The 24,502-nt window shown below is 39.8% G+C and overlaps 1 protein-coding gene across 2 annotated transcripts in view; it reads right to left on the bottom strand.

Annotated features, from left to right (window-relative positions):
• Nucleotides 1-1,517: 1,517 nt before the first annotated feature.
• The window catches only part of hspa4l (heat shock protein 4 like), a 96,140-nt gene continuing 73,155 nt past the window's right edge, over nt 1,518-24,502 (bottom strand). Inside the window, exons 12-20 of one of the 2 annotated variants that reach the window (XM_039751715.1) lie at nt 21,787-21,992; nt 14,716-14,763; nt 14,002-14,097; nt 13,270-13,413; nt 8,532-8,657; nt 7,826-7,933; nt 6,493-6,612; nt 5,819-5,980; nt 1,518-4,446 (exon numbers count right to left, since the gene is read on the bottom strand). In XM_039751715.1, coding sequence (XP_039607649.1) covers nt 4,249-4,446; nt 5,819-5,980; nt 6,493-6,612; nt 7,826-7,933; nt 8,532-8,657; nt 13,270-13,413; nt 14,002-14,097; nt 14,716-14,763; nt 21,787-21,992 — 1,208 coding nt within the window. In that variant the 3' untranslated portion in view covers nt 1,518-4,248. The remainder of the gene's footprint in view (nt 4,447-5,818; nt 5,981-6,492; nt 6,613-7,825; nt 7,934-8,531; nt 8,658-13,269; nt 13,414-14,001; nt 14,098-14,715; nt 14,764-21,786; nt 21,993-24,502) is intronic. The other variant, XM_039751716.1, reaches the window with a different exon arrangement.

Below are 24,502 nucleotides of genomic sequence, written 5' to 3' on the forward strand. Positions count from 1 at the left end.
CATTCAAATCTAATGACCATAATAAGCAGCTTCAGCAAAGCCTCAGTAATGCAAGGTAGGATAAGCGGGTCAGGTTTAAAAGTGTTCATAATACAGGACATGTTCAGCCCAAAATTTTGATAGAAGTAAGAATGACAAGGGGAACTTTTCAGAATTCGGTGATATTAAAAATGGAACACCTCAGGGATAAGGGCAGGGGCTATGGCTCTTTTTATTATACATAAACAATCTGGACCAGAATATAATAAATAAGCTGGTTAAGCTTGCAGACGACACTAAACTAGAGGGAAGATACTGTAAAGTTAACTATACTGACACAGAGGAACTTGGATAGCATACAGTCATGGGGCAGATTTGTGGCAGATGAAAGTTAATGTAAGTAAATGTAAAGTATTACATGCAGGATTTAAACACAAAATGGGGGGTCTGAAGCTTAAAAGTACACCTTGTGAGAAAGACCTGGGAGTCCTAGTGGATTCATCACTATCCACATCAAGCCATTGTACAGACGCGATCAAGAAGTGTAACAGGATGTTAGGTTAGCTATCACGATGTGGGGAGCACTGTGTGGAGTGACTAGGCCGATTCTGGGACCAAGACTTGTGAGGTGTGCGGACAGATTGAAAGAGCGTTCAGTTTAATCAAATGGAAATTAAGAAGTGAAAGGAATGAGGACAGTGGATCCCAGTTTAAAATAAATTCTTCAAAAAGAACACTGACAATAATAAACTTTACACAAAGAAATATAGAAACGTGGAAGAAATTAGCAAGTAGTCTGGAGGGCAGCAGGGCTTTAGTGACCTTCAGATCTCCTAAGCATGTGAATAGGAACAAGAGAGTTAGGCCTGCAGTTCTTCAGATATTCATGCGTTTTTTCCCTGCTTGTACTCTACTGCTGTGCTGGTTCGGCTGATTGCATGTAAACCACAACCATGTTGCTACAGTACCAGCACGATTATTACCAGAGTGAGACATGCTGTATTTACTGCATAAATGCCCTTCTAGTCTAAAGGAGGGGAAAAAACATCACAGGGGCCACAAGAAGGCAACAGTCCAAAGGAATACACAAAGCTTGGGACTTGGGCCTCCCTAGACATTAGGAAGGCATGCAGGGAATCTGCAAGGAGGCCAAAGTATAGTGAAACGTTAGTTAGTCCAGTGCAGGGGCACATGTGTGCGCTCACACTCACACTCACACACACCCATTAAACTCCCCTCATACTCATGCTGGGGCCAATTTAAATTTTTCAATGATCTTAGCTTGCAAAGCTTTGGCAAACTGGAAGAAAAACCAATGCAGACATGAGGAGAATGTGCAAACATCCACACAGACAATGACACAACCACCACCATGTCACCAGTAAACAGTGAATTGCAGGAAGTCACTGACAATACTATTTCAAACACGTCATGGTTGAACACGGTCTTTGTTGGTTCACTTAGGAAATGCTCTGTGTAGCAGCAATGCTTGATGAAACCCAAAAAGAAATGATTAAGTAATAAAAACAGTAAAAATGTTCTTTTTGAAGTGTTTAATACCTGTTCCTTTTTGGTTTTGGAGAATTACACGCCTTAGAATACAAGGAGGTGTATTTCACTACTGCTGATAGCTTTATGGATGGAATCCATTAGCCAAGAGACAGCAAACAACTGGGACCAGTTATTGGAACAGCAAAGCAAGAACCTGAAGTTGGGTTTCCATTAACACTGAAGGAACACACTGGCTCGAGTGAAGCCATATAGCGTCTCACATTATTGCCTATAAATGATCTATGTTAAAAGCAAGAACTGATTGAGAAACAAAGAGGACTTGTAATTCTTGCTATGTCCCAGGCCCAGAAAGAGTGCAGTGCATTAAAAGTATACTTTGTTAGCAAGAACAAAATGAGTGGTAATGGAAACCCACCAAATGACCTAAAAACAAAGTAAAACTTGGACAGTTCTAAACGACATTGGCAGACATGATACACAGGCTCAGAGGATATGCACATTGTAATCTCAGTCAGCCAGGCTTTGTTTTCCATTGCATGACTAAGAATACAATGGTGGCTGTGAACAGATGACACTGATCATATCCTGAGCTACAAATTAAAGAGATCTCACAACAGAAACTGCATAATCATTTTCAAAAAGAAGTACATACGATCCTGGGCAAGCTCTTTTCATGCTGTCAATCCTCCAAAGAGCAAGAGGAATAAGGCTCACCAAAATATACGCAGCAGCCGCCGCCACAGTGTGAAACTCGGACTTTACAAATGACTTCAAAACCAGGCAGGTCCCTCTTACTCTCTTATCTTGCATCCTAAAGGGACGGCAAAAATGGCTGTTTTGTACATAACTCTGTTTCAAACATTGATGTACACTTCTAATCTATTTCAGTCAGTGTTAAACATCTTTCAGTTGAAACACATTTAAAAATATATTCTACTTATTTTTGATACAAGCAGCTTTAGGTTTAGATTTGTTTATTAAACATTAACAATTGAAATGAAAAAACCTGCCAATGCTTCATGTTATATTTAGCACAGCTTCAGTAAACACATTCAGAAAAGCTGGAGCAGCCCCGAGTTTCAGAGAATATCTGTCATCAAACAGAATATGCAATACAGAGATGCAGACTTTTGGGAAGCCCGACTGAGACTTTTTCTGAAACTGTCAACCAAAAGAAAATCTGCTCGAGGTACGTGCCAACAAAATGATCTTCTGACGTGTATGCCGGCTGACAGGTTGATTTTGCTTGAACTCCAAAACTACTGTACATTCTTCTTCTCTTTGCCTCCCTCGCTCCCCTTTGGATAACACACGGGTATGGCTGAAAGCAGTATAGCCGGTCACTAGAACCTCCTTTTGCTTAAGTTGGTTTCAGCAACATGTCTTGCTTTATTACACCATTACTCTAAAAATACAAAGCAAATTCTCTGCAAAAAGTTACAGTGCATTTTATCTTGCAAATGTAATAAAACTCGAATGCATCTTTGAAGCTGTTAAGTTAAAACTAATTATCATAAAGAATACAACAAACCAACATTAATGAAAAACACAGCCAGTGGAAAGCCTTGCCATAATAGTCCATTAAGCTCACAAACAAATCTCTGTGAAAATAAACACTGAATGGAATGGAAAAGTTAGGTGAGTTATGAAATGCTGACATAACAAAAACGTCTAAAAGGATGTGCAACATGAGCACTGCTGGATAGAGGCGAGTGGCTGCCACAAGTGTTTAACATGTAGAAAGAGGTATAAGTGCAAAACAGACACGTGTGGCAGCATAAGGAGTGGTACAGGATGGACCAGGTGTATCACAGTGCAGAAGAAAACAATTACACAAATCAAAATTCGAGACAAAATTCACTGGGGAAACAAAACAAAAAAAAAAAACACTTTTGCTTGGAAGATAACAAACACAGATGTGGATGAAGTGCCACATGTACAGTCATAAATAAATTCTCTCTGAGCTCTCGGATTCTGAACAAATTCTTTCCCAGTGCTAGCGAAGGCAGAGCTCTGCATCAGAAAAAGAGCATACAGATGTAGACAATCATTCAAACCTCTTTAGCGTTTAACAGGGAAATCCCACAATTTGCTGTTCACTAATTTGACAGACTCCAGTTACAGGAATGTATCATTTAGCTTGATATTTTTGTGCAGCTTCCCCAACCACTGGGCTTAAGTATTTCTACAACTGCAAATCTTCACCATTTTTACTATCAAGCTAGCAGGCACCAGTAAAAGCAAGGTAACTTATTTACAAATTTTAGGCAGAAGACAAATTCAAATAAATATAGCTAACAATATTTATTTGAATTGATGGAAACATAGGCTTATATTTCTGTGTCAAAACCCTGTCCCCAAAACTTTGGGATTACATTCCACAAGACGAATCGTGGACACACAGCTATATTGTACCTGGGAATTGTTTTTTTTTTTTTATCTATTAAAGTACAAACACAAAGACATAAAATGGAATAATTCTGCACTGTATTTAAAATAAATAAACTCTTCACACAGTGCAGGCTCTAGGAACACAACAGTATAAATATCTTTTTCATAAAGCTGCTAGCCAACACTGATAACCTAACAATAAAGAATCAGTCTTCCAAAATAAAAAAATAGCTAGCACTCTGTACTGCGGGTAGACTTTGGATCATGAAAAGGAATCCAGTAAAATCTTGAAAATCAAACATGAGGTGAACATGGACCATAGTATCTACAATTGCGCTTCATCTTGGTGAGAACGGACATGGTGGCTCAGTCCACTTCCATTTCACCTGTTGCTGGTTTTGTAGGAGGAGTCCCATCACCTGCTACATCTGGCTTGCAATCTGCTGCGTTTTGACCATTGACAGGCCCATTATGTGCGCTGTTTGCTTTCTCCTTCTCCTCGCTTGGGACTTCCACCTTAGGCTTTGGCTTGTTGATGACTGGACTACATGTGCTGTCCAGTTCCTAACAAAACAAACAAAAAAATTATACCTCAACAATTTCTTAAAAATCACAACTATGAGCTACAAAGATTACAAAACAAATAAGACTCATTGTAATTTTCCTCCATTTAGCGGCACGTGTAATTATGAAGTTTTATTAACCCAGTTTTTAAAGAAATGGACGAAAAATGGCATCTGAATTTCTCATTTGCCATTCCTGCAGGCAGCAAGCTCATTTAAATGACGCACTACTTGGAATCATTATGAATCAAATTCTGTTCAATGTCAAATAAGGCAACTCATATCTTGTGGACAGTTGTGCTTGAAAGTTTGTGAACCCTTTAGAATTTTCTATATTTCTGCATAAATATGACCTAAAACATCATCAGATTTTCACTCAAGTCCTAAAAGTAGATAAAGACAAACCAGTTAAAACAAATGAGACAAAAATATTATACTTGGTCATTTATTTATTAAGGAATGTGATTGAATATTACATATTTGCAAGTGGCAAAAGTATGTGAACCTTTGCTTTCAGTATCTGGTGTGACCCCCCTTTGCAGCAATAACTGCAACTAAACGTTTCTGGTAACTTTTGGTCATTCCTGCACACTGGCTTGGAGGAATTTTAGCCCATTCCTCCGTATAGAACAGCTTCAACTCTGGGATGTTGGTGGGTTTCCTCACATTAACTGCTCGCTTCTCTTTATCTACTTTTAGGAATGGAGTGAAAATATGATGATGTTTTAGGTCTTATTTATGCAGAAATATAGAAAATTCTAAAGGGTTAACAAACTTTCAAGCAGCACAGTATATAAAAAACACTTAGTGTAGTTATCTAAACATGCCAGACATAAAATGAAGCTTTAAATGCAGTACTGCAAGGGTCAGGCTGAGGTCAGCACATATTCATGTAGTCAAGATGAAGTCACAAGGCTTCAAGAAAAAATGGAAAAGATGCAAAACTCACTCAAATAAAACTCTCCACTGTCCAATACTAAGCAAGGCCACTATTTTCAATTTAGACATGTTGTACTCTACCAATGGATATTGTGCTTAAAACACAAAGTAATGTAGTCTTAAATGATAAAATATTTTGTTATGGATAACAATACATAAAAAGTGCAAATTATGCTTGAATCAAACAGGAACTGAGGGAAATTTAAGGACTTACATTTAATTATTCAACACCTCTCAGATATTTACTATCCTGATTATTTGTATAAAGGCATTCCTAAGTCAAAGACATTTTATTGCTCTTTTCTAAATTATTTACGGTTTAATAAAACGTATGATGAGATTCTGTTCTGCTGACTTTTGATGGCATTACATTACTAAGTATTAGGTAAAACTCAAAAAGCAAGAAGAAAGTAAAATGCAGTCACATTGCCTACCTGGGCTTTTGACATTATGTCTGCTACTTTCACTGCAGGTTCTTGGGTTACACTTAATTTGCTCTGTGCATTCATTTTGCTGTTCATCCAAGCCATTGTCTCATTGGCACATTTTTCTACTTTGGCCATTTCTTCAGTATCCAAATGGTCATATCTTTCATCCTGCCATGAATGTCACACAAAAATAAAACACTGTAACTAACCAATGGTATTGTAATAAATGGCAAAAAAGCTTTTCAAAGCATTTAACATTACAATAAAGGCTCAACACAGCTACTTTGGATTCATATAATAATTTTTATAGTAGCATAACCTCATGGTAAAAGGCCATTCAGAAAGCGGTGAGGACTAACTTGAAGGAATCTACTCAAAGTACAACAGAAATGAACCTTTCAAGTTTACCTTTTGAGCTCACTATGGTAAAGCAAACAGTGTTATATAGCATTAAAGGTCAGTCCAAAAGGTTCAGAAAAGGCTTTCATCTGCAAGTTGTACAGGCACATCTAATATTTGACTCGCATCACAGTCAAATGTGACAATAATAACCACTACTATAAACTTATTTTACCATGGGAATAAATTATGAATAAAGATTACAATATTGTCACATCTGTAAAGAAAATGTGTTTTAACTTTGATGCAAGCACATTTAAAGCTCAAATAAACTTTCTCACCTTCTTTTTAAATGCTTCAACAGCTTTCATAAACATCTGCACCTTCTTCCCGAGATCATCAAATGCCTTTGGTCTCTCTTCATGTTCTCTGTACCTATCCTGAATGGGCTGGCCATATTTCTGGAAAGCAAAAATCAAAAAAACAAATTATTTTTTAAAATCGTTTTTACTAATTATGCAAAAAGACTCCTTTGTCTTTAAGTGGCCACGAACAACGGAATGATGTTCTTTGCCAAAACTTCAAAACTTGCTTTCTATATTTAAACTCACAAATTATTCTTAAAACTTTCAATAAAACCTTCTTCCCTCTTCCCATATTAGTTATGGTACTGACTTTCAAAATAAAGCTATTCATTAATTGATTTTCAAACCACTTCATTTGGTTCAACGTTGCAGGTTTTAGAGGATACCCTGGCAGCCCTTGGTGCAAAGCAAGAACCAAATCTGTATCGGGATGCAGTGAGGGTGGACCTGTTCATTGCTTGAGACACTCTTGCACACTCAGACAATGAATGTAGGGCAGACCATTAACCCAGCGACTGATTATGTCTCCTTAAAGTAATCACTGTGTGTGTTTTCCAGCTCTTCTAAGTTATAAGCAGAAAGGTGTGACCTAGATACAACGGTTGTATTCTGTGATTGACCAATTTAGGTGGGCCGATTTAGTCTCCGGCCACTCGACCATCTGGCAGGTAGCACTGGGTTACATGCCACCAAAAGCACACAACCCAGGTTGAACTGATTTGTGGTCCTCATGTCCTCAAACTAGCTTCACCTGTGGCCTTCAGATTTGCAAGCACAGTTTAGTTTCAAAGCTTTTTCTCAAAGTAGCAGACAAATATCAGGAATCGGCTCTAAAGAAGATGTCAGTCTGCTTCAGGGTCATTTGTACAAACTAACACTAACAAAATATTAGCTAAATTAAGATTAACAGTCAACCAAATTGCATATTACTGCAGTAAATTGACGTTAACATAATTCTGTGAAACCTCCTAAGGTACTATCAATTATACTAATAGCTGCCTCTATCACTTTAACAATGACAACATCACTGAATTGTTTTAAACTGTACATATTTCTTAATGTCTCTCTTTTAAAACTAATTCAACAACTTCTGACATTGTGCACGCTCCCATCACATCATACAGAAGCCAGCCCAGAAGACAATGGCAATTTGAAACCGTGAGTCCCACAGGATTACAATATTCAATCAACAGCAACAACAATTAACAAAAGAAGGCAAACAAACTAAATATTAACTAAAATACTGGCTTACAGAATACTGAGAAATATAATAAAACGTCTTCAAATTGTGCATAGGTGTAATGTATACCTTCAGTTCCACGAGCTTGTCAACATATACTTGTTTCGGCTGGTCCTCTCCCTCTTCATAAAGCCAGTTTTCTGTGTCTTCAAGCATAAGACACAGCTTACTATTGTCCTGGAAAAATAACACAAAACGTTTATATAAAAAAAAAAAAAAAATATATATATATATATATATATATATATATAAGATAATATATAAAGTCAATTATGATCACTAAACACATTACTTATTTGACTTAATACATATGCTATTACTTATACAATATATTAGTAAGGCAATTTTGCAAATACTCTTCTGAACCAGACTTTGTCAGCCGTATTGATAAGTAAATGCATTACGAGGAAGGAGTCACAAGGTTTTTTATTATAAATGCATACAATAAAGGAAAATGTAAGGTTTTTGAAAATTATTTCTACAAATCTCATACATTAAAAGTTCACAATATACTGTAAATTTTACAAATACCCCACCATGTGAACATCTATGCCATTATACAAATAAAAAGTAGCTCTAAACTACACATTTACCTCTGTGATTACATAACATGAATAATTAACTAAACAAAGCTTTGGATGAATCTGTTATGATGATCAAGTAGCAAGCCATTGTAATGTTTTGGCTTTCAAAAATAATATATTAAAAAAAATAAACATAAACTAAACACAGCTTTAACATTAGCAGTTGTAATACCAGCAATAGAACAACTTACATCTTCACTGATGAACTTTTCATAGATACCACACAGCTTATCTCGAAGGTCATAAACATATTCTTCAACAGCATTTTTAGCATCATTTCGCTCCTTCTCTAACTTGTCTTGCATTATCATTTTTCCCTGTGTAAAAAAAAAAAGATCAGGATAAATGTAAATCAGGAACACAAAGCAAATATTCTATCTATTACACCCAAAAGTAATGCAAAAAGAAAATGTTGCTCACTGGTGGGAAAATGGTGGAATGGAAGTTGTTTGGGTTAATAACTGTCATAACAGCGTTGCCTAATAGAGTTATGGTCTCATTCTCTGCTCTCACTACACATAGTCCTTAGATTAAAGTTAGCACACTACTCAGAGAAATGCATCCTTTATGCTTAACAGAACTGATATGTGCAGATTTACTATAGAGAGTGATGAGGTGTACATAAGTTGAGTCATCAAAGTATAGCTTAAATCTATTTCATCACTTCTTTTAGTCTTGCTTCTTTTAAGCTCCTTTAGACTTTATAAATATATACTAAAGTGCAGTTTTTCTATTTTTCTATTTGTCAAATTACTGTACTTCTTACAAGTTACATCTTCATGCAACATCAGGGGAACTTCACCATAAAGAAAAACAATGCTTCAAGTCTCTTTATAAGTTCAAAAGTGAAAGATATATATTCTAGTCACATGATTTTGCGTTCTTGTCAAGTGATCAGATTGTAAACTCAACTGCAATGACCTCTAGCATTTTTGAGAGAAGCAGATGGCAGATCTGTCAAAAAGTAAAAGAACATGCGCTGATACATAACACCCCTCTGGAGCTTACAATCAAGGTAATTACGATTTATGGGTGCAGGGCAGCTCCATGAAATTTTGGGCCAACTAGGACACAATGCCCTATTACAGTGCCTGACTCTTCACTCTAAAGATTGTCTAAGCACTAGGAATGGCCCCTAAACCATCTAGCCAAGTATAAAGTGACTGGGAATGAATCACAGGTGGAAATAACATTTTATTTATTTTCCTGTACTTTGTCTGGAGGATGAAAATGACATGTAAACACAAACTGAAAACCCTTTTTCAGATTTTTCTTGTTGTATTGGTCAGAGTCAACGATAATGTATTTGTATTTACTGAAATTAAAACATGGCATTTGACTACATTAGACTGAATTTTCCAAATGTTTTGAACATCCATTCACATAACTTGAAAAAGAAATAGTTCTAGCACAGATTCTTGACTCCTCCTTGAACCGTCACCTTATCGTGGTGGAGGGGTTTGCGTGTCCCAATGATCCTAGGAGCTATGTTGTCCGGGGCTTTATGCCCCTGGTAGGGCCACCCAAGGCAAACTGGTCCTGGGTGAGGGATGAGACAAAGAGCGGTTCAATAAACCTCCAATGAAAATAAAACTTGGACAACGCTTTCCCTTGCCCGACGCTGGTCACCGGGCCCCTCTGGAGCCAGGCCTGGAGGTGGGGCTCGATGGCGAGCGCCTAGTGGCCGGGCCTGCACCCATGGGGCTCGGCCGGGCACAGCCCGAAGAGGTAACGTGGGTCCTCCTCCCCATGGGCTCACCACCTATGGGAGGGGCCAAGGAGGTTGGGTGCAGTGTGAGTTGGGTGGTGGCGGGCGGGACCTTGGCGGTCTGATCCTCGGCTACAGAAACTGGCTCTTGGGACGGGAATGTCACTCTCTGAAGGGAAGGAGCCTGAGCTAGTGCGCGAGGTCGAGAGGTTCCGGCTAGATATAGTCGGACTCACCTCGACGCACAGCTTGGACTCTGGAACCAATCTCCTTGAGAGGGGCTGGACTCTCTACCACTCTGGAGTTGCCCCCGGTGAGAGGCGCCGAGCAGGTGTGGGCATACTTATTGCCCCCAACTGAGCCTGTGCATTGGGGTTTACCCCGGTGGACGAGAGGGTGGCCTCCCTCCGCCTTCGGGTGGGGGGAAGGGTCCTGACTGTTGTTTGTGCGTATGCGCCAAACAGCAGTTTGGAGTATCCACCCTTTTTGGAGTCTCTGGAGGGTTGCTAGAGGGCATACCTTCTGGGATTCCCTGTTTTGCTGGGAGACTTCAATGCTCACGTGGGCAATGACAGTGAGACCTGGAAGGGCGTGATTGGGAGGAATGGCCCCCCCGATCTGAACCCGAGCGGTGTTTTGTTATTGGACTTCTGTGCTCGCCACGGATTGTCCATAACGAACACCATGTTCAAGCATAAGGGTGTTCATATGTGCACTTGGCACCAGGACACCCTAGGCCTCAGGTCGATGATCGACTTTGTGGTCGTGTCGCCGGACTTGCGCCATATGTCTTGGACACTCGGGTGAAGAGAGGGGCGGAGCTGTCAACTGATCACCACCTGGTGGTGAGTTGGCTTCGATGGTGGGGGAAGATGCCGGTCAGACCTGGTAGGCCCAAACGTGTTGTGAGGGTCTGCTGGGAACGGCTGGCAGAGTCCCCTGTCAGAAGTAGCTTCAACTCCCACCTCCGCAGAACTTCAACCACGCCCCGAGGGAGGTGGGGACATTGAGTCCAATGGGCCCATGTTCCTTGCTTCTATTGTTGAGGCGGCTGACCTGAGCTGTGGCCGCAAGGTGGTCGGTGCCTGTCGTGGCGGCAATCCCCAACCCGCTGGTGGACACCGCGTGAGGGATGCCGTCAAGCTGAAGAAGGAGTCCTATAGGACTTTTTGTCCTGTGGGTCTCTGGAGGCAGCTGATAGGTACCGCAGGCCAAGCGAACGGCTTCGTTGTTGCTGAGGCAAAACTCGGGCATGGGAGGAGTTTGGAGAGGCCATGGAGAACACTTTCGGACGGCTTGAGGAGATTCTGGTCCACCGTCCGCGTCTCAGGAGGGGAAGCAGTGCAGTGTCAACACCGTATATAGTGGGATGGTGCGCTGCTGACCTCACTGACGCTAGGGTCGGTGGGAGGAGTACTTCAAGACCTCCTCAATCCCACTAACATGCCTTCCACGAGGAAGCAGAGCCTGGGGACTCTGAGGTGGGCTCTCCCATCTCTGGGACTGAAGTCACCGAGGTGGTCAAAAAACTCCTTGGTGGCAGGGCCCCGGGGTGGATGAGATACCGAGTTCCTTAAGGCTCTGGATGTTGTAGGACTGTCTTGGTTGACACGCCTCTGCAACATCGCATGGACATCGGGACAGTGCCTCTGGATTGGCAGACGGGGTGGTGGTCCCCTCTTTAAAAGGGGACCGGAGGGTGTGTTCCAACTATAGAGGGATCACACTCCTCAGCCTCCCTGGAAAAGTCTATTCGGGGTTCTGGAGAGGAGGGTCCGTCGGATAGTCAACCTCGGATTCAGGAGGAACAGTGTGGTTTTCGCCCTGGTCGCGAACAGTGGACCAGCTCTTCACCCTTAGCAGAGTCCTGGAGGGTGCATGGGAGTTTGCCCGACCGGTCTACATGTGTTTTGTGGACTTGGAAAAGGCATTCGACCGTGTCCCTCGGGAATCCTGTGGGGGTGCTCGGGAGTATGGGGTACCGGACCCCTGATAAGAGCTGTTCGGTCTCTGTACAACCGTGTCAGAGCTTGGTCCGCATTGCCGCAGTAAGTCGAGCCCGCTTCCAGTGAGAGTTGGACTCCGCCAGGGCTGCCCTTTGTCACGGATTCTGTTCATAACTTTTATGGACAGAATTTCTAGGCGCAGCCAGGGTGTTGAAGGGGTCCGTTTGGTGGACTCAGGATTGGGTCACTGCTTTTGCAGATGATGTTGTCCTGTTTGCTTCATCAGGCCGTGATCTTCAGCTCTCTGGATCGGTTCGCAGCTGAGTGTGAAGCGGCTGGGATGAGAATCAGCACCTCCAAATCCGAGCATGGTCCTCAGCCGAAAAGGGTGGAGTGCCCTCTCAGGGTTGGGGAGAGATCCTGCCCCAAGTGGAGGAGTTCAAGTATCTCGGGTCTTGTTCACGAGTGAGGGAAGAATGGAGCGTGAGATCGACAGGCGGATCGGTGCGGCATCCGCAGTGATGCGGCTCTGCATCGGTCTGTCGTGGTGAAAAAGGAGCTGAGCCGTAAGGCAAAGCTCTCAATTTACCAGTCGATCTACCTTCCTACCCTCACCTATGGTCATGAGCTATGGGTAGTGACCGAAAGAACGAGATCGCGAATACAAGCGGCTGAAATGAGTTTCCTCCGCAGGGTGTCTGGGCTTTCCCTTAAAGATAGGGTGAGAAGCTCAGTCATCCGGGAGGGGCTCAGAGTAGAGCTGCTGCTCCTCCGCATCGAGAGGAGTCAGATGAGGTGGCTCGGGCATCTGATCAGGATGCCTCCTGGACGCCTCCCTGGTGAGGTGTTCCGGGCACGTCCAACCGGGAGGAGGCCCCGGGGAAGACCCAGGACACGCTGGAGGGACTATGTCTCCGGCTGGCCTGGGAACGCCTTTGGGATTCTCCCGAAGAGCTGGAAGAAGTGGCCGGGAGAGGGAAGTCTGGGCCTCTCTGCTTAAGCTGCTGCCCCCGCGACCCGACCTCGGATAAGCGGAAGAGAATGGATGGATGGATGGACAGATTCTTGAGAGACTCAACTGATAATGTCACCTCGTTTTTGTTCCACCTTCTGCCTATTAATCAGCTCACAATCTGGTTTAGTCTTTTACCTTTGATGGCCAAGAGATGTACTGACTAACCGCTTAACTGCTTCTGTATAAGCCCACTTCAAAGGCATCATTTATGACTGTTTCAAAATGCAATAGCTTTGTAGTCTTCAATGCAATTTACTTACCTCATTTTCAATGAAGCTATTAAGGTGGTCACGTTCCACCTGTCTAAGGGTCTTAGCAAGTATTGGCAGATCAATACTCTTCACCTTTACTTTAGCTTTTGACTGTCCACTGGACTGCTCTTGCTTGTCTCCTGAGGCATTTTCCTAAAATATAGGAAGTATTTAATGGATGTAACAATGAAATGAAAATAAGTAAAGTAAAAGCAAATCCTGGCAACTTTAGAATGACTATGGATGAGCGTGTTATTAAAAATATTACAGACTTGAAATTTTACTGATAAAGGAACATGGAGTATACCACACAGTAAAAACTTAATTTGAAAATTCCCTTACTCAAGACATAATCAGGATATAAACATTTACAAATACTGTATATATAGGAATATTTATACAAAGTGCTAAGTGAAATGGCCATCTAACGCTTTTAAAGTTCATAGATCTACCTAAAAAAAAAAAGAAAGGTTAACTTATTTTACCTTTAACAGCATTGTACTAAAATAATTTTCAATACAAAGCATATTTTGGCTTCTCTCTACGGAAAGCAATGAAACTGATAACTGTCTTACAATTTGTTTTATCCTTGTTTCTGTAAAATCAGCACATAGCTATTTCTTTCTCCCACAATAATAAATCATTTGGCAGAGCTGATTATGCAGCACTGGAAATACCGTGTAAACATTACTGCCAGTGATAGCTACAGGAAACATGCTATTGTTACAAATCAAAATGAACCTTGGATTCTGAAGCTGCACTTTCTTCTGTAGCTTGGTTTTGTGCATCAGTCTGGTCTTTTTGTTTTCCATCTTCCTGATCTACCTGCATTTTATACTGAAAGAAAAATATGCCATTAGCCCAGCTAACTCTACCATATGAGAATTTCTGTTAACACCTTTCACACAACTAATGGATAAAGAAAACCTTCTAACGCAGGAATCCTACTACTACTACTACTACTACTACTACTAAAACAGCTGCAACCATGTTCTCTTTTGTAACTAAGACAATGGAAATGTAAATTAATTCAATTAATTTATTTTTTGAAATATCAAGTTAGAAAAGTAAAGAGAAAAAATAAGGATGTTTGCCACCACATGTACACAGATGGCTAACTCTACATACAAATATTTAACAATAAGACATTAACATTATTCAACAGAAAATTAGACTTTGTTTATTGTTTCAAATCATTCACTTTATCTATTCAGAAACAAAGTGAAAAACAATAATGAACAAAATGAATAACTGGCCAGCTCTTAACTGATCACTGTTTAGACCAAATGTGCAATGACATTCTACACAATGCCTTGTTCAATATAGTCAGATTAAAACTCAATTGTACATGAAAGCTTTGTAATTTTTAACATTTTTATCTGGCAAGGGATCCATTTATGTGCTGGAGACTAATGTGAATAAGGCATTATGGACACAGACACATTTATCACAAACCTCCTCATCAAAGTCAAAGACTTCATCTTCAATAAATTGGCAGGAATGCTGGTTTAGAGCAAGAAATAAAAATAAAATAGAAATACCTTAAGAGCATTGAAAAGAATAAATCTGGTCACTTATGAATAGTGAAAAACTATAATGTGACCTTTACAAATAAAATGTTTATTCAATGAACCACATTTGCATTAAGGGTACTTTAATTTGACAAAAACAACATAATTGGGTTATGTTGGCTTATACATCTTAGATATCATTTTTGTTAATAATATGCAAAATTCAAATTAATTTAAGCAATACTGAAAACTTTTCAACAATCAGCCCCGGTTCAACATGAATAAACTTGAATATCTTTAGCATACTTTTTTGAGAACAGTCTTAAATTATTTTGATAACTACTGTAATGTTTGAAATGTAAATATATTAACAATAGAAAGTAACATAACATTCTGAGAGTTACCAGTTTATGGTTATCTGGGGCCAAGATCAGAATGTTAAACCCAATATGACTGGCAAAAAATGTGTCCTTACCTTTACTCTGCATTGTAATGTTATTTATGTACAATTATATTTATGAATTAAGCACAAATTATTTTGTTATTATATGAAGACATGCACAGTCTCCTAGTTAAGGTCTACTTTTAGTTGAATAATAAAAGTTCTCAAGAAGTTGCATAATTTGATATATGACATCAAGCAGTTTAATGTGACAACAAATGCAAAAAAAATAAATAAATATGGACAAAGGCCATATAACCATTAGAATACCAGTAAGAAATAACATCTGTCAACACCCAATACAGGGAACTTTGGACAGTCGGGCACCAAGCTAGCACAGCTCAGATTTCAACTAGCATTTGCCCTAGCACTTCGTGGGTTACAAACATGCTTTTCTCCTCATCCTGGCCAAACGCTTCTGGACAATGTGGTTATTACTGACAAGCATGTTTGTCCTGCACAAACAGGCAGGGGTGGCAGCTAATAGGTTCCCTTTGGCACACAACTTGTTGTGACACTGTCAGCATTTTGGCCTAGCAAAGCAGTAATTTAACTGGTTTAGGAAGAAGAAAGCGATGACCACCACTTGTAGTGAGTGAAAGAGGGAGAACAATAATCCATTGCAATGCTAGGAAAGTGCTTGTGTGTTTTGTACATAATGAGAAACATGTCAAATACTCCAGGTGTTGTCTGGTTTGCAACCTATGCTAGCTGGGATAGGCTCCAGCAGATCCCTGTGACCCAGTTCAGGACTAAGCGGGTTAGAAAATGACCGACTGTCTATGTTAACAATGATCCATTTTAAGATAAATGAGAAGGGCTTTTATTTGAAATAGAGTTAGAGCTTTCTCGTAGTACAGCATCATCTGGCACTGCTGGGCTAAACAATAATCAAGTATGGGTGCTAAAACACATCTACGTAATAATAAACACAGTATTTCCTTAATCGAGGAAGTGGAAAAGAAGGAGAGAATGAAGCACTCAGGCCAGACTTTTCTTCAGAACAAATGACCAAGGAGAAACCCACACTGCATATTGCAAGGAAACAGATAATGGCAGTTAAATGCAGGAACACATCATGCAATAAAAAGTTTAGGGATAGATACCCATGTCCCCAAACTTACATTATGTATCTTATATGCTGGGGTGCTCTGCAAAAAAAAGATCTTTTTTGATCATAGTCAAAAAATATATATATTGTTACAGAAAAATGTGGAAAAGAATGTGAAAATCTATCCAGAAAGACACACCACCACATTTTACCCAGGTAGACAAAACACGACATTAATGCTTTTTAAATATTTATTCATTTACTACCAGTGGCTTACATTTTTAGCCAAGTGGGCCCCTGAACAAACATCAAACCAAAGCATCAATCAATGTACATATCCTCTTTGAAGCTGAAAATGTTACTGTGTATCGACTTGCGTTTGAATATTATACATATTGAGGAAATGTGGATATGTATCATTTTGGTAAGAATAGTTTTGGCGAGATTACACGAACTTTAAAAAAAAGTCTATGGTTATGGGGCATGCGTTAAAGGTTGTTATCTTCACAAATGCTGAATGGCAAAATTGCACTTTAAAAGTGATTTTATTTTTCTAAGCTTTAGTTAATCTCTCATTTTATTCCATCAATAACTATACCTATAAAGGTGACCTTACATTTTCCGTATGAACTAATATACATTGATGAGGAGCTGCAATATAGATTAAGACATGAGAGAAAAGCAAGTGACACAACTGCACGAACAGAGGCAATTTTACACCTATGGCAAAACTCAGGACAACAGGTGATGAGAGTGTCTTTGCTGCAGAGTAGGACTTGCTGCTATGTCTGTTTAAAAACAATGTGTTCTATGGCGATCTCATCCTATTATGCAAGGCTGCCATTGGTATTGCTAATAGGGAGGTTGTTTTACTACCATCATCAATTATATTCTAGAAGCCATTCCCCATTTTATTAAATTAAACTGAAAATAACTGAAGCCAAAAAAATTAAATAAATAATAATCAGGTTTCATTATGTTAAATTGTTGTTGGCTGATTCCCTATATGTTTTTCCAGTTTGCCTCCCATACCTCAAAATACTCGTGGCTTAGGTTAACTGGTGAAATTAGCGTAATACAAGAGGGTACATGTACTTGATAGAATGACACCATGACCAGAGGTGGATTCTGTATTGTGGCTATTTTTATCAGAACAGAATCCATTAACTAGGAGTCAGTACATTGAATTGAGGGTTTTTTTAAATGGAAAAGCTATTTGTTGTAACATGGCCTAAAACTGCAGGTACAATATTTTAGATTTTTGAAACACACTGATGCACATATACATAGTTTATTAATGCAACAATTACTACATTTTAGTCCCAAAGCATTGGTATTACTGAAAGAAGGCCAAGGTTTAGAAATTTGGTTTCTTTATTTGAATTTATATATTGAAGATATTGATAAAGCTTCCAAATTGGCTCTGTAGCATTCCTTACAAAGACTATTTTTTATGTGAAAGTATTGCCAACGCTTGTCACTGTGGATGAAGAACATATATCCTACATGAATGGTAGTGACGACAATATGTGATAAAATTTTTTTTTTACAACTTCCAACTGAAAAGTTAATGTAAACATAACTCCACTTAAAAGAAGGTTTTGTGGCTCAGCCTAAAATGTATTGTCTATGGGTATGATTTTGTAAGTGGCCAACAATTAGCTCCTGTGTACTAAAATACATAAATAACACATTTCTAGTGTTTGTTGTTTATAGTGTGCATTTCATGTTTTAGAAGCCACTTAGCCATGGTTCTTGAAAAATAAAAAATCATGTATTGTGCTATCCTTTATTTTATAATGCTGGAGAAGAGCTATTCTTGTCCAGCTAACGTGCACTAAGATCAGTCTTTCATATAACATAGTCAACTGAAGAGCTAAAGAATTCCATTATTGATGAATTTCTCTCAAACATGGCCTCTGACACTGAAAAAAAGAAAATGTTGCCATTATACCTGTATATCAAACTATAATGGAGAATAGAAGAGAGTGTCAGACAGAGTGATGATTATGAAGCTTGAAATTGAAGGTGTGGTGATGAATGTGTGATGGATGAGAAAAAAGATTTCTGAAGGGAGTAGGAAGTGGTGGAGAGTGAATCCAAGGGAAAGAGAGTGGTAACTGGAACAGAGGAGATGAGGAGGTGATGGGTAGGTATGGTGTCAAGGAAAATTGTGCAGAAGGTGAGATGGCAGTGGATTTTGCGAATACGTATTTTAAGAAGAGGAAGAAACATAGGGTGATGCACAAAAGTGGAGGAAAATACACAGAGGTAGATTACATCCTATACAGGACAGTCAGTCTAAAGGAGACTGTAGACTGCAAAGTAGTGGCAGGTGAAAGCGTAGTCAGGCAGCATAGGATGGGGGTCTGTAGGATGATGTTGGAGATCAAGAAGAGGAGAAGAGTGAGAGCAGAGCCAAGCATCAAATTCTAGACGTTGCAAGGTTGAGTTCAGGGAGGAGGTAAGACAGGCACTGGGGGGTTGGGGGGGGGCATCAGTTAAGAGTTACCAGACAGCTGGGCAACTACAGCAGAAGTTGTAAAGGTGACAGCAAGAAGGGTGCTTGGTGTGACATCTGGATAAAGGAAGGAGGAAAAGGAAACTTGGTGGTGGAATACAGGAAAGTAAACAGAGCTGGCAAAGAATTAATTTAAAATTTAAAATACTGCTTATGGTTTATAAAGCCTTAAATAATCTCGCTCCATCTTATATATCGGAATGCCTGACACGTTATATTCCAAATCGTAACCTTAGATCTTCAAATGAGTGTCTCCTTATAACTCCAAAAGCTAAACTTAAAAGAAGTGGTGAGGCGGCCTTCTGCTGTTATGCACCCAAAATCTGGAATAGCCTGCCAATAGGAATTCGCCAGGCAAATACAGTAGAGCACTTTAAAACACTGCTGAAAACACATTACTTTAACATGGCCTTTTTATAACTTCACTTTAACTTAATACTGATACTCTGTATGTTCAATTCTTCATAATAACTATTCATGGTGGCTCTAAAATCCGTACTGACCCCTACTCTCTCTTCTGTTTCTTTTTCCGGTTTCTTTGTGGTGGCGGCCTGCGCCACCACCACCTACTCAAAGCATCATGATGCACCAACATTGATGGACTGAAAGCCAGAAGTCTACGTGACCATCATCATCAGGTCGTTCCATGAAAACCCTAAATACAAAGAGGACTGTTTGACTAATGTTAGGTAGATTGCCCAGAGGGGACTGGGCGGTCTCTTGGTCTGGAACCCCTACAGATTTTATTTTTTCTCCAGCCTTTGGAGTTTTTTTTTGTTTTTTCTGTCCACCCTGGCCATCGGACCTTACTTATTCTATGTTAATTAATGTTGACTTATGTTTATCTTTTATTGTGTCTTCTATTTCTCTATTCATTTTGTAAAGCACTTTGAGCTACATTTTTTGTATGAATATGTGCTATATAAATAAATGTTGATTGATTGATTGATTGAAGAAAAAGTGGGATAGTCAGAGATGAAAAGAGTACTTTGTGTGGCTGATGAATAAAGAGAATGAAAGAGAAAGTTGGTTGATGTGGAGATAGTGAATCAGGAAGTACAACGGATTAACAAGGAAGAAATATGGACAGCTATGAAGAGGATGAAGAATGGAAAGACTGTTGATCCAGATGACATACCTGTAGAACCATGGAGGGGTTTATGAGAAATGGTAGTTGAGATTGTTTAATGCAATCTTAGAAAGTGACAGGATGCCTAAGGAGTGGAGATTAAGTGTACTGGTACAGATTTTTAAGAAAAAGGGGGATGTGCAGAGCTGTAGTAACTACAGAGGGATAAAACTGATGAGCCACAGCTTGAAGTTATGCGAAAGAGTAGTGGAAGCAAGGTTAAGAAGGAAGGTGATGATTAGCGAGCAGCAGTATGGTTTAATGCCAGGAAAAAGCACCACAGATGTGATACTTGCTCTTAGATTGTTGACAGAGAAGTACTGGGGAAGCCAGAAGGAGCTGCATTGTGTCTTTGTGGACCTGGAGAAAGCATATGACAGGGCGCCTAGAGAGGAGTTGTGGTATTGTATGAAGAAGTCGGGAGTTGCAGAGAAGTATGTAAGAGTTGTACAAGATATGCATGAGGGAAGTGTGACAGTGGTGAGGTATTCAGTAGGAGTAACGGAAACATTCAAGGTGAGATTACATCTGGGTTCGGCTCTGAGCCCTTTCTAATTTGCAAGGGTGATGAACAGGTCGAAATTAGTCAGGAGTCCTTAATGGACTATGATGTTTGCAGATGACATTGTGATCTGTAGCAAGAGTAGGGAATAGGTTGAGGAGACCCTGGGGAGGTGGAGATATGCTCTAGAGAGGAGAGGAATTAAGGTCTGTAGGAACAACACAATATACATGAGCATAAATGAGAGGGAGGTCAGAGGAGTGGAGTAGAGTACAGGGAGTAGAGTTGGCATAGGTGGATGAGTTTAAATATCTGGGATCAACAGTACAGAGTAATGGGGAGTGTGGAAGAGAGGTGAAGAAGAGAGTGCAAGCAGGGTAGAGTGGGTGGAAGAGAGTGTTAGGAGTGATTTGTGACAGACAGGTATAAGCAAGAATGAAAGGGAAGGTCTACAGGATGGTAGTGAGACTAGCTGTGTTATATGGCTTGGGGACGGTTGCACTGACCAAAAAAACAGGAGACACAGCAGGAGGTGCCAGAGTTAAAAGATGTTAAGATCTGCATTGGGTGCGATGAGGATGGACAGGACTAGAAATAAGTACATTAGGGGGTCAGCTCAGGTTGGATGGTTTGGAGACAAAGTCAGGGACGCAAGATTGCGTTGGTTTGAACATGTGCAGATGAGAAATGCTGGATATATTGGGAAAAGGATACTACAGATGGAACTGCCAGGTAAGAGGAAAAGAGAAAGAGGAAGACCCCTTTCTAACAGAGCAAGATGCAGAAGACAGGAAGAAATGGAAAAAGATGATTTGCTGTGATGACCCATAACGGGGAGCAGCCAAAAGAAAAAGATTTTTTTAAACAAGTTAAACAAACTTACCAATGGTGATTGAGCTTCCTTTTTATAGACAGAAGGTGTTGAAATACGTTAATTTAGCATGATGTATTTGTATTACTTTGGAAGAATCAGAGTACTGTGCACTCTGGGATACTACTTTGATGGAGAAATCCATCCCCTAAATTTCAGTTTTGCAAATTACATGTTCCAAAAGGCAGACTGTCACAAAGTATTACAAAAAGGAGAAGAGCAAAGCTAAAGGCAGATTATAAAACACAACTGTGCCAAACTACTGTCTTGACTGGTTTTTGGAACTGTGGAAGCATGTGGCTGGACTGCAACACACATTACTCTAAATTGGAGCCAAGATATACATTTATGATGACAAGCGAGCAGCAATTGCATGCCAAGCATGACAATAAACTCTAATTCACTAATATAATTACCTGTCATATGAATGGCTTGTTCTAACCAAGTAATTCATAATCTACTTTTAATGTTACATTGTATAATGCTTCTTATATCATACCTGTTCCTCTGGCTTGGTCTCATTCTGAATAATAGACTCAGTTTCCATGGGTACTTCTTCAGCCTGATCAGCTCCTCCTTTCTGTTTTTCTATTAAGGATGCAGTAGACACACTGAAAATTCCATGCACATTGACACGTACTTTGACTTTCACTTTAGAGTTATCACCATCAGGTTGTGGAACCACATTTTGGACGGAAAAGGTGCCTGAAACAAAGACACAGTGTAAATACATAAGTCAGTGGAACAAAAAAAAAACAAACAAAAAAAAACTGTGGATGGGTCACAGAAGGAGAAAGAGGATAATCAACAATATGTTAACACCTTAATGAACAAATTAAAGAGCAGTATGAAGCAGATAAATCTGGCATCATCTAAACTTTTACTGAATGTTTGTATTTTTCATGTACGTCTCAGGAATGCATCATAACCATTTTTCTTAGACCAAATATGACAACCGATACTTGCTTTTTAGTATTCACTGATAAAGAAACCATTGTAGTAAGACTGAAGGCTGAAATATATTGTTTATTATGCCTATCAACTGTCAACTTCACTGCTAACCCTAAACATAAGACTGATAATGTGGAATAAAACCATTCAAAATTGAACAAATAACTCAAAAGTAGGATAATCAAAGTAGGATATATTTCAGAGAACATATTATGACATTTTTAAAATGGCTCAAATCTCACAGAAAAAAAAACACAAATCGCATACAATCAAGGTAGTTGCAGCAAACAAACACTGTCCCAAGTCATTCAGCATGGGATGTAATAGTGGAACACACATTTCACAGGAATTTGGCTAAACATAATAACATTTCTCTTACTGGTATCCTATTTTTTTTAAGACAGCTAGCTTAGTGGCGGAAAGGTACTGTTGCACTCAAAATGATTCAACCCCCATAGCAAATTAGGCTTATTAGCAAAATTTACAAAATTTCAGCTATTTGCAATAAACAAATCAAACAAGAACAATTTAAATAACTCAACAAAACTAATATTACAAGTGGTTTCTCTACAGGCAACACAAAATGCCACTTTTAATGACTACTGCAGCCTCAGAATTATTCAAGACCTTCATATCAAGCATCTTTAGTGCTTAGTAGAGCACACTTTTGCTGGTATGACGCCAGCTTATGGCAGCATTCCTGAAGAATCTTAGCCCATTCCTCTTGGGAAATTGTTTCCAGCCCACTAATATTCTTGGGTTTGTGTGCTGCAATCGCCTTCAAATTCTACCAGAGAATTTCTATGGAGTTCAAGTCAGGCGACTGTTACGGCTATTCTAGAATCTTCCAGAATTTTTATGAAACCAAGCCTTGGTGGACTCTGAGGTATGGTTGGGATTATTGTCCTGTTAGAAGGTCCAGTGACGCCAAAGCTTTAGCTTCCTCACAAAAAACATTAAATTTTCTCCTAGGATTTCTTGACACTTGATTGAATCCATCTTGACCACCACATGCTGCAAATTTCCAGTGCCAAAATAACCAAAACATCCCCATAGCATTACCGAGCCACTACCATGCTTCACTGTAGGCAATGTGTTGTTTTCACTCTTCCTTCTCTAGACATATCGGATCCATAGGCCTGACAAGTTCTGTTTTGTTTCATCACTCTACAGAACAGAAACCCAAAACTTCTTATTTACAGGTGCCGGTCATAAAATTAGAATATCATGACAAAGTTTTTTTATTTCAGTAATTCCATTCAAAAAGTGAAATTTGTATATTAGATTCATTCATTACACACAAACTGATGTATTTCAAATGTTTATTTCTTTTAATTTTGATGATTATAACTGACAACTAATGAAAGTCCTAAATTCAGTATCTCGGAAAATTAGAATATTGTGAAAGGGTTCAATATTGAAGACACCTGGTGCCACACTCTAATCAGCTAATTAACTCAAAAAAACTGCAAAAGCCTTTAAATGGTCTCTCAGTCTAGTTCTGTAGGCTACACAATCATGGGGAAGACTGCTGACTTGACAGTTGTCCAAAAGATGACCATTGACACCTTGCACAAGGAGGGCAAGACACAAAACGTCATTGCTAAAGAAGCTGGCTGTTCACAGAGCTGTGTGTCCAAGCACATTAATAGAGAGGCGAAGGGAAGGACAAGATGTGGTAGAAAAAAGTGTACAAGCAATAGGGATAACTGCACCCTGGAGAGGATTGTGAAACAAAACCCATTCAAAACTGTGGGGGAGATTCACAAAGAGTGGACTGCAGCTGGAGTCAGTGCTTCAAGAACCACCACGCACAGACGTATGCAAGACATGGGTTTCAGCGGTCGCATTCCTTGTGTCAAGCCACTCTTGAACAAGAGACAGCATCAGAAGCATCTCGACTGGACTGCTGCTGTGTGATCCAAAGCTATGTTCTCTGGTGAAAGTAAAATTTGCATTTCCTTTGGAAATCAAGGTCCCAGAGTCTGGAGGAAGAGAGGAGAGGCACAGAATCCACGTTGCTTGAGGTCCAGTGTAAAGTTTCCACAGTCAGTGATGGTTTAGGGGGCCATGTCATCTGGTGGTGTTGGTCCATTGTGTTTTCTGAGGTCCAAGGTCAACACAGCCGTCTACCAGGAAGTTTTAGAGCACTCCATACCTGCTGCTGACGAACTTTATGGAGATGCAGATTTCATTTTCCAACAGGATCTGGCACCTGCACACAGTGCCAAAACTACCAGTACCTGGTTTAAGGACCATGGTAT

The sequence above is a fragment of the Polypterus senegalus genome, chromosome 4 (assembly GCF_016835505.1).
Source record: "Polypterus senegalus isolate Bchr_013 chromosome 4, ASM1683550v1, whole genome shotgun sequence".
Classification (NCBI taxonomy): Eukaryota; Metazoa; Chordata; class Cladistia; order Polypteriformes; family Polypteridae; genus Polypterus; species Polypterus senegalus.